Source organism: Bemisia tabaci, chromosome 1, assembly GCF_918797505.1.
Source record: "Bemisia tabaci chromosome 1, PGI_BMITA_v3".
Taxonomy (NCBI): Eukaryota; Metazoa; Arthropoda; class Insecta; order Hemiptera; family Aleyrodidae; genus Bemisia; species Bemisia tabaci.
In genome coordinates, this window is record NC_092793.1 from 44308698 (window position 1) to 44321545 (window position 12848).

At 39.6% G+C, this 12848-nt stretch overlaps 2 protein-coding genes across 8 annotated transcripts in view; both read right to left on the minus strand.

Annotated features, from left to right (window-relative positions):
- The window catches only part of Ho (Heme oxygenase), a 43773-nt gene extending 38632 nt beyond the window's left edge, over positions 1–5141 (minus strand). For 2 of the 7 annotated variants that reach the window (XM_019044229.2, XM_019044232.2), the window contains exon 1: positions 4875–5010. The gene's annotated coding sequence lies outside the window, so the exon portion shown is untranslated. The other 5 variants (XM_072301281.1, XM_072301264.1, XM_072301290.1 and 2 more) reach the window with 5 other exon arrangements.
- A 6221-nt stretch (positions 5142–11362) lies between these two features.
- psidin (phagocyte signaling impaired) overlaps positions 11363–12848 on the minus strand; it is an 87312-nt gene continuing 85826 nt past the window's right edge. The window contains exon 17 of the mRNA XM_072301299.1: positions 11363–11744. Within this exon, the coding sequence (XP_072157400.1) occupies positions 11442–11744 (303 nt within the window). The 3' untranslated portion in view covers positions 11363–11441. The remainder of the gene's footprint in view (positions 11745–12848) is intronic.

Here is a 12848-nt window from a genome sequence, read left to right on the forward strand (position 1 = left end):
ACAATCGCATTTTGTTCAAAGTTGTTTTGTGTTGTGGGAGGCGGGGCTTAATTTCGTGCGCAAAATTTGGGAACCCCTACAGCAACATTGTTGCACAACAACTGCAACGTGCTCAAACATGCTCAGAGCAGGTCGCTTTTAGTCGTATTTTGTTCGGAGGCAACACTCGCAACATGTTGGGAAAACAAGCAACAATCGCATTTTGTTCGAATTTGTTTTGTGTTGTGGGGGCGGGGCTTATTTTCGCGCACAAAATTTGGGAACCCCTGCAGCAACATTGTTGTACAACAACTGCAACGTGCTCAGAGGCAAGTCGTTTTTATGTTGTTGCTCAAGACAACGATGTTTTCTAACCTAAAATTGGAATTCGCTTTCTCATTGGTTGTTCAGAATCACGCAAAAGAAACAAGAAAAAAAAAACAGAAACAATTTGTTGTTTCGAACAAAACACGACTCAGCATTGCTTTGTTTTTTTGAACAACATAAAAACGACTTGCTTTGAGCACGTTGCAGTTGTGGTACAACGATGCTGCTGTAGGGGCTCCCAAATTTTGCGCGCGAAAATAAGCCCCGCCCCCACAACACAGAACAACTTCGAACAAATTACGATTGTTGCTTGTTTTTACATGTTGCGAGTGTTACCTCCGAATAAAATAAGACTATTTTTAAATAGCATCATGGGTGGCGGTAGCCACCTCCGGACAAAGTCTAAACTCGACAACACTGGAATTTAACTAACACTGTGAGTTTTAAATAGCACCCACTTTTTTGCAATTTTTTCATCTTTTTAATGAGAAAATTACCAGTAGCTCTAAAATAATTCAAAAACGGATAGAAGATAAATCTTGTATGTTTTTTCTAAATGTTAATTATATGGATGAGGAATTTACTTGGTTCTTAAAGCAGATCTTGCGTGATCCTGTCAGATCACCAATCACAATTTGGCTGCTCATTTTGCTGTTCGCTCCATCCACCCGATGATCACAGGTGATTCCTCGCAGCAACAAAGATTGCGTTAAAATGCGATTTTTCACTCTTTCAAGATTAATGAATAATTGATGATTCAGTTCCTTTAATTCAAATGTACACTGAAAATAGACCCTCCCAATTTCTCTCGTGATTCATACTCACAAATATGAGTAATTTTTAATTGAAGCAGCTGCAGCATATCAATCGTGATTGCAACATCACCTAGATATTGATGAAACCCTGGAAATCACAGTAAAAAAACACAGTAAAAGTCGCCCTTCTAAAGGGAGGGGGAGAGAAATAACTTACGAAAGAACTGAAAAAGAACTGTAAAGAACCTTACGCTATAGACAGTTCTTGACACAGGATGTAAACTTACACAAGGCAGACCCTCCCTCTCCCTCCCTTTCATAACATTGATTTTCACTGTGATTTTTCAATGCGTGTCAGGTGCCAGTAACACTGCATCAACAGATTCTCTTTGCGAACAGAAATTTTCACTGTGATTTTTGCATACAAGTTAGTTGCCATTAACACTGCATTAACAGAATAACCCCCCCCCCCCCCCCCCCCCCGGTAAACAGGAATTTTAAACTATGATTTTCAAATAGCAGTGCATGCTATCACCAGAGCCGGATTTATGGGGGGGGCCATGGTGCCATAGCACCGGGCAGCAGATTTTAGGAGGCGGCAAATTTCGGAATTTTTTTTTTTAAATAGAAAAAATGGAGTTTATGTTTCATGTTCGCCTTTTACGTGTCACAAATCCTCGTACCTTCAAGAATTATTTCACCCTCCTTAAATATTTGTTTGCAACACTTTCCTGCACAGATGCGCATCCTTCTCACTAGGTATCGCAGAATCGGATTGCGCTTTTACCGTGTTTCTGGAACATGAGTTTCGATGCGTATCGGCATTGCGTGATGGTCCTTCCATGTCAACTCAACGAGGTTTTGAACCTTGACCTCTCGGATCATGTTCAAACTTGGTGTGCTGCAAGTTCCTATTGAAAAAGAAATATTCCCCAAATCTTCGGTCATTTGGTCGCTCCGTTAATTTTATGCGGAATTTCGAAGTTTGGAAAAAATTGAGTTTTTCTATGACCAATAAAACTTTGAACGGCTGTTACTTTTCAACGGTTCATCGGAAAAACTTGAACTAGGTCTTGTTTTGAAGCCTAGAGGTTCTTCTTTTTAAAAGAAAAAAAAATTGAAAAAAAAAAATTTTTGGAAAATTTTGAATTTTCAAATTTGGATTTTTCAAAAAGGGCATTTTTTAAAATTTTGATTTTCTTTGTAGGTGATCCTTACATAATCTTAAAGCATCTCCCAAAGTTTCATTGTGGGACGCCAAGTGGCTCCTGAGTTATAGCAATAAACGTACCGTAATCCTACTTAAAATCCATCATATGTACCTACTATAGGTATACATATACATAAGTAATGCATAAGCCATGCGTAGTAGGGACAGTTTCCCTTGACATGGCTGTTAATAGTTAATAGGCTCTAAATAGTGGGAATAGGATGTTTTCATGGATGCTCATTGTTTAGTATCACCTTTTGTAAAATAGATATTTAAAACATCCGAAGGGGGGGGGGGGAGGGGAGAGGAGAGCGGGATGCCTGCTCACTCTCCACATGCAACATTTTTGCCCTGCCTCAACAGCAAATTTTTGCAAGGTTTTTTTTTGTTTCCTCTTCTTCTCTTTTTTCCCCCAGTGAAATTTAGAAAAATGAAGGAAAAATAAGAATTAAGCAGTTAAATCAACTAAGATTAAAAGAAGTATGTATAATAAAGACAAAATTATCATTAGTGGTAACCTTAATATTACTTCTGCTGATCTTCTAAGTAGTACTCATAGCTAGATATAATTTCTTATTTTTCCTTCATTTTTCTGAATTTCACTGGGGGAAAAGAGAGAAGAAGAGGAAACAAAAAAAACCTTGCAAAAATTTGCTGTTGAGGCAGGGCAAAAATGTTCCATGTGGAGAGTGAGCAGGCATCCTGCTCTCCTCCCCCCCCCCCCCCCCTTCGGATGTTTCAAATACCTCATTTACAAAAGGTGATACTAAACAATGAGCATCCATGAAAACATCATATTCCCACTATTTAGAGCCTATTAACTATTAACAGCCATGTCAAGGGAATCTGTCCCTACTATGCATGGCTTATGCATTACTTATATATGTATAGTAGGCACATCTGATGCATTTTAAGTAGGATTACGGTACGTTTATTGCTATAACTCAGGAACCACTTGGCGGCCCACGATGAAACTTTGGGAGATGCTTTAAAATTATGTAAGGATCACCTACAAAGAAAATCAAAATTTTAAAAAATGCCCTTTTTGAAAAATCCAAATTTGAAAATTCAAAATTTTCCAAAAATTTTCAAAAAATTTTTTTTCAATTTTTTTTTCCTTATAAAAAGAACCTCTAGGCTTCAAAACAAGACCTAGTTCAAGTTTTCCGATGAACCGTTGAAAAGTAACAGCCGTTCAAAGTTTTATTGGTCATAGAAAAACTCAATTTTTTCCAAACTTTGAAATTCCGTATAAAATTAACGGAGGGACCAAATGACCGAAGATTTGGGGAATATTTCTTTTTCAATAGGAACTTGCAGCACACCAAGTTTGAACATGATCCGAGAGGTCAAGGTTCAAAACCTTGTTGAGTTGACATGGAATGACCCAAGAATCTATAAGATATTAAATTGATCAAAATTAAGATATTATATTATTGATCTGTTATAAAATCCCCAGCCGGACAGAAAGAATCCCTAGATTACGCTAAAAATCCCTAGATTTGCTCGGATGTCCCCAAAAAATCCCTAGATATTGCAAAAAAACCACCATTTTCAATATAGAATTATGACATCATTTGACGTGCCGATTTGCAATCATAAAATGTGATTGGCTTGTTGGAATTTTGCCGCCCTATGAAAGCGTTGAACAGACCAATGAAATGAAAGAATATTAGTTGAGGTTTTTTTTCTTATTCTTATTCCATGGAAGTGTGAGGTATATCGAGTGAAGCAATAGTTATATGTTTATGTTCCTGCCTGTTATCGGGAAAAAATAGTGTTGCCAATACGGAAGGCCTACAAAATATACTTAGATGAAAATACTTTCTTCTGAGTCGAACATAAAATTGAGGGTAACAGTCCATTTTTACTTACTTTTATCTTATCAAAAAAATCCCTAGATATTGGATCACAGTCAGTCACCATATATCTGCGGCGGGGGGCCAAAACCTAAATCCGGCTCTGGCTATCACTGTGACTTGAAAACCGCGAGAAGTACCATCTCTAAAATGGGTATCTTTGTCAGGATTGGTGGGGTTTGTTACTGTAAGGAGGCTTGGGTCAATTTGCGTTAAGGATTCTTTAGCTGTTGCGTAGGAGTAGTTCTTCTCTGCCAAAAATTCCTTAAAACGGTATTCAATTTGCCTACCGAGGCAGCTTGAATCAAGACTGGAATGTGAGCCTTTACAGTTCATGCACATGGGTTTGCTGGGGCAGGATCACAGATTAGGCAGGAATTGGGGTTGTAGGTACTTTCAGGTTTACCACAGTTACTACAACTGCGGCTGTTCAGACAAATAAGTTTATCTTTAATGTAAGCTTTATGTCCATAGATAAGGCACCTTTCGCATGGATACTTGTACAGGATGTATATATAAGGAGTAACTTCACATTTATGATGTATGTATTTAGGATGTATAAGCTCTCCGGGATGGTTTAGATTCAATTGTTCGATCTACATTAAAGGTGGGGGGGACTAACCATAGGAAAGGAATATAAAAAGTATAGCCTCTTCTAAGTTGATTTAGTTGAGTGCAGTCGACTAGATGGTTGACTTGTAAGGGGGTTGAGAGTTCGATGTTTATTAATATTGTTAACCTTACTTGCTGAGCGTACTCCTTCTGGTTTGACCGCGCTGAATCTATCAGACCTCTATTAGAGTCCCTTTATACTGGAATCAAGACAATTTGAATCCATTTCTGATTGGTTCCCGTATTCTAGACTTAACTGAAGTGAGCTACTTACCTACAAGATCCGTTACCTACAAAGTTGGTGTCCGATGTTTTCGGAACAGGTAGTATTCTAAAAGATCCGGAAAAGATCCGGAACCATCTTAAAACAGCGGAAATCGTTCCGGGATCGATTTTCACGGTTTATTAAATCCTTTTGGAGTCTTCCGTATTAATGAATCGCAGATATTATCTTTTTAGAGCCGATTGGCAGAAAGGATAGCCCGAGGAGAGGCCCGTCGCGATCAGATGATGGCCAGGGAGAGGTGCATAATGCATTAGGGATGCGGGAAAAGCGGGGGAGTGTTAGGGAGGGAGAGGGAAAGGAAGGAGGGAGGGGAGGGGGGAGGTAGGCTAAAGGGGCGGTTGGAGGAGAGAGGGGGAGGGGGAGAAGGTAGGCTAAAGGGGCGGTTGGTTGAAGGAAGGGGGAGGGGGTGAGGAGGGGGGAGGGGAGGGGGAAGATAGGCTAAAGGGGCGGTTGGAGGAGTGAGGGGGAGGGGTGGAGAGGGGTGGGGAGGGGAGGGGGAAGGTAGGCTGAAGAGGCGGATGGAGGAGGGAGGGGGAGGAGAGGGGAGGGGAAAGGAAGGGGAGTGGCAGGGGAGAGGGGAGTGGCAGGGGGAGGGAGGGGAGTGGCAGGGGGAGGGGATAGAGTGGCAGGGGGAGGGGATAGAGTGGCAGGGGGAGGGGGAGGGAGAGAGCTATAGCTATAGAAAATGATGGATGCTCAGCCCCGACACATCGATGATCGCGAAATTTGCGCGGCCCGCGCAATTTTCACGTTCAACACTCACCGATGCACTGATGACTTCCATTTTCGCCTCCCATTTGCTACGTGGGCAGACGGCATAAGTCAAATCGCGGAAGAAGATCCATGGATTGTCTTTTTCCGCCACCCGATGGGACGACGTCCCCGGCAAATGCGTTTTTGAAGAAATGATCGATCCCCATCATCGCTTCATCTCCACAGATCTGTTCATATGCAAATGATGGCACGCTCCGGCAACAAGGTTCTATGACGAAATCAATTTTGCCTCCTGAGTCTCCAAAATGTATACATCTTATAGTGATCAGATGCATACAGAAAAAAAGGAGGTGTTTGCATTTCGGGCATCTTGGAATTTTTTTGAAGACATAGGTCGATACAGCGACGTTTATTTATCGATTTTCTTGGAAATGGTGTAATTTATGGAAAAAAGTCATTCTATAAAAAGTGTTTGAAATTATATCATGAGTTAATTTGAGCAAAAAAATGGGACATTGTGGTCCGTTTTTCATACTTCGGATTTCGCTGGCCAGGTTGAACCGACCTACGTCATAGGGGAAACAAACCTCAAGATGCAAACACCTCCTTTTTTTTCTCTATGGATCAAATGTCCAATCACTGAGAAAAATGGCTCGCGGAGCGAGCCGAATGTCAGTCGCGTAGCGAGTGATCGGGGGTCCAGGGGGCGGAGCCCCTTGGCTGGCCAAGACGGACGCGCAAAGCTCGTCCAGAACGGCTAGTATTGCTCTATTTTTTGAAATAAGCATATTTGTTGAATATCTGAAAGAGTGGGGAGTTCATGAGAATGAAAACGTCTATTCGCTGGCTGGAGGAAAAAAGGGGAAAAAAGTACATTGTCGGAATGTTCCGTAAGTATCAGTATCTATGCCATTGCAAGAAACCAATTACCTAACATGAACGAAAAATGATATTAGAGGAAAATGAAGGGAATCTGGTAACCTTTGTGGCGAAACCGAACCCTTTGTGAACGTTTGTGAAGCCCCCTTCCCTTCCCCTTCTCCTCACACTTCAAATAATGTCTTTACGTCAAGTTTTGTAAAATTCTTGCTCACGTAAGCAGCTCATGGTCCCATTCGCCGAAAGTAACATAAAAAATAAGCTAAAGATAAGTTATCAAGGATCCCATTTCCTATAGTCATGAAAAAGTTGGTCAAAATCGTATTAGAACTTGTTAGGTATTTCGCTCTGATATCTTAAAAAATGTAATCCCCTACAAAAATTACGTGAGGAACGGGTAATTTACTCTGTACTGAGGTCGGAAAAGCTTTGTATTCAGAGAAAACAAGACGAGTGATGTGCGATGACCGACCCCTCCTATGGACTCGGCACTCTCACATCGGAGCTATTCCGCCTTTTGCTTGTTTTTATGTATTACTGATAAAAAGGAGGGCTTTTATTTCTATGGAAAAGTATTTCGGCAGTACAGTAAATTCATAATTATTTTTAAAACTGCGCATCGTTGAGAATAAACAAAGACAAGCGGTTGTTTCGTCGGTAACACCGTACTGCGCCTCCGCGCGCGTCCCAGGCAGGCAGCGTAGCGCGCGGATCTGCCTCAGAACGGCCGGCTCCCCATCCCCCGATGGTTTTTCCCGTTTCACACCTTAAATATCGATCCCACAGAAAAAGTAATACAAACCATTTTTGTTCCTAATAAAATTTCCCATCGTCCTGCTGTAAAAAAAATTACGCTAACATTAGCCGTTCAGTAGTTATTCAAAATTCAAAATTTGCCCCCCCCCCCCCCCCCCCAGGGGACTCATATTTTCGGGGTCTGTGTCTAAATCGAATGTCTATAGGGTAGAAACGAATCCCTAAAATTTTAATGATTTCTTCCAGAAGTGCACGATTCTTACGATATTGTCCACTTATCGGTCCCACTAATTACTATACGGAGAAACAACTATTCGCTCTAGCGGGCGTCCTGGGCAACATATTAGGATCGGAATAATTTTGATCAATTTCTCACGAGTATTACTGAGCGTGTATCAAGTTTAAAGGAAATTGCTTCGGCCGATTTTTCTCTGGGGGGGGGGGGGGAGGGGGCAGAGTGAGCTGATACAGCAGCTTTATATAGAGTAATAATAATAATATGTACAATAAGGTAAGATAATTATCACATTTCCCAGATATAATTAAAAACGTGACGTATATTTTTAAATTTCCGTATATATTTTGTAATTCTGGGTATCTGAAGAAACGACGAAATATTTTTACAAAAGCCGTGTCATAACTTTAACCGCGGATTGTGTGAAAACGGTGCCTCGTAGAAAGATGGCACAATAATGACTTTTGATCAGCATTCATAGACGAGTTTTTTAATGCAATAAGAAAAGAGTAAATCGATTGTGGTTCACCTCCCCAAAAGGAGTACGCAGGATTCTTTCAGCGATTCAAGGTCTACATCAACAATTTTTGAGAGCCCATCAATAGGTACCTAGTTTAGTAACCAATATCCTTAACAGCTACTATGCCGGAATCTATACTTAACGTTCATCACGTCTTCCAGCTTCCAGCCCTGGAAATAGTAAATGCTGGTCCAACCAATCCTCAAGTATCTAGGCTTCAGTATTATCAAGCTTTGTCTGATGGCAAATAAACTAGGCCCAGTCAATAAAGACGTCTATGAGGTAAGAAAAAGGGCCATGAGCAGAAGGTACCTACGACCCCGAACCATGCTTTTTGTCACTCGGATGAGAAGGGGAGTGATGCGGTTGCGTGAAATGCAGCGTCCCAGAAAATGCCTTTTGAGACCGTGACTTTGGCAACGCAGCGCTGCACTGCAGTCCAGAATTTAAAAATGGGAAGAGGTAAGTCGGTTAGTGGCTGGAAGATCACGAAAATTGGGTTACTTGTGTTTTTTGAGTCTCTGATTTCGAATTCGGTGTCAAATCATCAGCATTGTATCACCCTGACCGATTAAAAGTGGTTTTTCTCAAATCATTGAGGAAATCAATAAATCAGGCAAGTTTATAGGAGGAGGAGAAGTGTTCAAAAAACATCAGTACTCAAATTTCGTAGTTGTATTATGCACTCACATCTGTCGAACAATGTATTAGTGAAAACAATGCTTTCCCTGGAACAGGGGGGGGGGGGTGTTCGCAGAAAATTGTATGGGATTATGGCAAGCTGCATTTCCCACACATATTTTTGGCAAGAGCCTAAATTATATCCGCCTAATCTAACCTAACATGCATGATAATTCCACCTAAACAATTTTCATACTTGGTATTCAATTTATTTTGGAATCAATTCTAACTTCTGTAAATGTTGTAATCTCTTGTTCATTGTTTAAAATCTTCGTGAGGAGTTTTGTCAATTTATTGATCTATTTTTTCAAACATCCTTGGACGGGCAAGTACAGTTATACACGTACCAAATAATGCGCCCGGGACTCCGGGACAGAACATCACAATATGATTCACACAGCCGAACTTCTTTTCTCTGTGTAAATTACTCAGTACAAGGATATTCAGGGCTAACTTATGGCCACTGAGGTTTGGCAACGCTGGGAGAATTCCATCAAATGAATGTTTGTCAACGTAGCAACATATCTTGTTCTTTTCTGCTCAAGGTATAGGTACCAATGAACTGAACCTATCCTATATTCAAGTCTGTGCCCAAACTTGCACTGCTAGACTGTCCGGTTAAGTTTGGCCATACTGGAAAATTGCACATTTTACAATGAAATGCACAAAGGTCGTAAATAATTAGGCTCTTATCAACTTTCAGAAGAGTCGAAAGAAATGGAGCTTCATGTCACTTGGCGTTAGAGTTTTCACAAACAAGCAGTCTATTCGATTAAGTTTGGTAACACTGGAAAATTTCACATATTAAGTGCAATTATGGCAACACTGTAATTCATTTGGTGTTTGAAATTTCTCTACTGCATCAGATAAGAGTTAGATTGTAACAACGACAAAAACAATGACTATTATACGACAAGGAGACTCTGAACAGCTCTCCTAACGCACCTTTCCCTACAGCCAAAAATACACTTGCTCCTCGAAAATAAATCATTTCGGCTATTTGTCATAATTTGTTGCAGTTGAATTCTAGCTTAAGTTGAAGCTGTATGTACAGCAAAACTTTTAATGTTAGAGTCATTAAGACGCAACACAACGCAAAAACTTGGCTTTCTCATGAACATGCGTTATCTTCTGAATGCTCAACCGTTGAGAGCTTGTTTGTATCCTGATTAGAGTAGTGAAATGTCGGATTTATAAATCAATCAACACAAAACTTATCATTAAGATGCTCCATGGTTGAACTTTCATCACAATGTTAAGGTACTGGCTCAGAACCACACCTAGTTTGCGATATGCTGTTGGCAGCTCCAAAATGTTATCACCAATTAGTAAACGAAGAACCACAATGCGCTCTACTTAGCGTTGCTGTCCTAATCTGATCAATCATCATTAAGTGCTGAAAATTCATATCAAGCATCCTAGGACCATATACTTTAAGCCTGCAGTGAGAAATTTCCGTTTCGACACTTTCCAAAATGGACTTTTTACCGCCTATTCTTGATTTCTGGACTACGGTGCGCCGTTTCGTTACGCCCTAGGGGAAAGTTTGATACACGAAACTGTATCATTTTGAATCTACTTTCATGTGTGAGGAAATTGTTACCATGAGAAATGGCTGAAAAAAAGTTACAAGCAACAAACCATTGAAAAACGAAATTGTGAAACTGTTGGGGGTTTTCAAAAACCCTGAGATGGGCGCATTTTTCATCGGTAAGATTTCGGACAGAGCAGAAAGTGAACGCAATTGTACCTATTTTCATGTGGGTCTGACTTTTTATGTCAATAAATCAACAGTTTCTGCGAAATTAGCCGAAAAACGAGAGCGAATAGCCGTTTTCGCCCTTCTTTTCGATTTAGGGGGTTGGATGGGGGGGGGGGGGGGAGATTTGGATTCTCGTAAAGGACCATCTACAGTTGAGAAATCAAGTGAGAAAAAAGTATCACTCTCAAAACTGCAATTATAACACCAAATGACTAGACTAAAATCCAATCATAGAGGGACACTTACTGTTAGTGAATTCCCGTTGTTTAACACAGACTTTTCTTCTCTTTCTCTACTTTTCTTCCTAAGTAATATCTGATGGCTCCCTAGGGACATTGATTTTATGGAATCCCTCTCACTGCTACGGACGAGTTAACTCGCGGCGAGAAAACATGTTCCCAGCGCTGTAGACGAGTTGACTCGCATTCTGTTTCTGTTTGAATTAACCGCCCTAACTTCATCGCGCTGACACCAAACATATGACTATAGGTACTGTATCTGTAGGTAATGATATGAACTACAAGTTACAAGTGGTTTCGATAGAGTGCGCTAGGATAGTCTCAAAGTATTCATTCCTCTGTGTATGTTTTTCTCATCCCATTCCTGATTCAGCTATGAGAATGCCGCACCTGCATTCCTAACCTAGCAAGGAGAGGGTTAAGACTTTTGGAATTGGTTAGTATATAGCAAGATTTTATCAAACTTTCAAGACAGTTTGTAAAATTACAATTTCTCAAAAGGTCTCTATTATTAAACCAAACAATTAGAGAGAAAACAAGAAAATCTATTTGCAAACTTTAACTGTCATCTTTATTTAGAGGGAGGGAAAGATTCACAACTAACCTAACCTTTAAAGGCAACATGCTTCATTTGACGTTTAATTCTTGGATAAATTTCAATTTCTGTGTCAGAAGATTAGAAGATTCTGTGATTGAACTTCCATAGCTACTTTTTAAACTGATAAGAAATGAACTAATTGCTTCTTGAAAATCTTCTTCATGTGAAGTATTGTCAACGGGTGAGATGAGAAACATGGAGAAATCAATATTTGGACTTTGGACCCAAGATTCTGCTGCTGTTGATAGAGTTGCTTCTAACTCTTTCCCGGCTTTTAGAACATTGGTTATGTATATGGTATCACAGCTTACTTTTCGATTGCTCGGATTATTCTGGAAAAAAAATTAGAATTAAAATAATTGATTTTATTAAATATTTATAAAAATTACAAAATTAACATTATAGAGATCAATTAATCAATGCAAAATTTAACATTGAATCAGTGTCGCTTCTTATTGACCTGTACTGTAATATTAATTGAAAATTCCGAGATTAAAAATTTGCTGCTCAGGATGTAATTCAGACTGATTTCATAGCCCAGGCAAAACATCATTTGTCAGAGCAGCTCCAAAAAATCAAAAATGAAATATGATTAGGAACTTGTCCTGGTATATGTGTTGGAGACTAACTGGACGAATAGCAATTTATTTGACAACGCTAGGCACAGATCCTGAAATATTTCAACATTTGCATTAAAGTTAGGTCCCAAATTCTAAATTTTCTTTTGAAATTTCATTCATCTCATGAGAATTTTCATACTACTATGGTATCAATCACTAGATCATTTATGCCTCAAAATCTGATAATTGTATCAGAAACTCCCCTTCAAAACAATTTGGACCAAAATTTTCACTTAAATGAGAGAATTTTATTCATGTTGTCATCACTAGGGTCAAGTGAGGTACGTCAAGAAGGGTGTGTACTACTTTGTTTTTTCTATTATTGAATTTAAATACTGTCCTTGCATCCTTCAACTTGGAAACATTATTTTCGGTTTGCGGGCATCGCTGATAGTGACAACCTGACTTGCTGCTGAAGCCAAACCAACTTTACTTTTTCCTTCCACCTAAAAATTTTTTGAAAAATGGCGTTTTCCATGTTACGCTTTTATACAGCATTGGCATCATTATGTTGAGTCAGCTTTGATATTATTTTATTTAGAGTTAAGCTTGCATGATTACAATAATGGTTACTTTGTATTTCAACAAAAATTGTTTGGTGCAATGAGGACTTATAAATCGACATTTTTAAGAGAACGAATTTTAGTGAAAACCGAAAATGTCTCGCAATATTAACCTGGTATCCTCCAAAAGGAAAGAAAGGTCACTTAAAAACACAAAGACAGGTCTGCAGAAAATGTAGATAGCACAGTTGGCATGGTGCATCATATACAAAACTTTAAATGCGTTGTTCTCCCAACAGTCTCCAGTTATAGG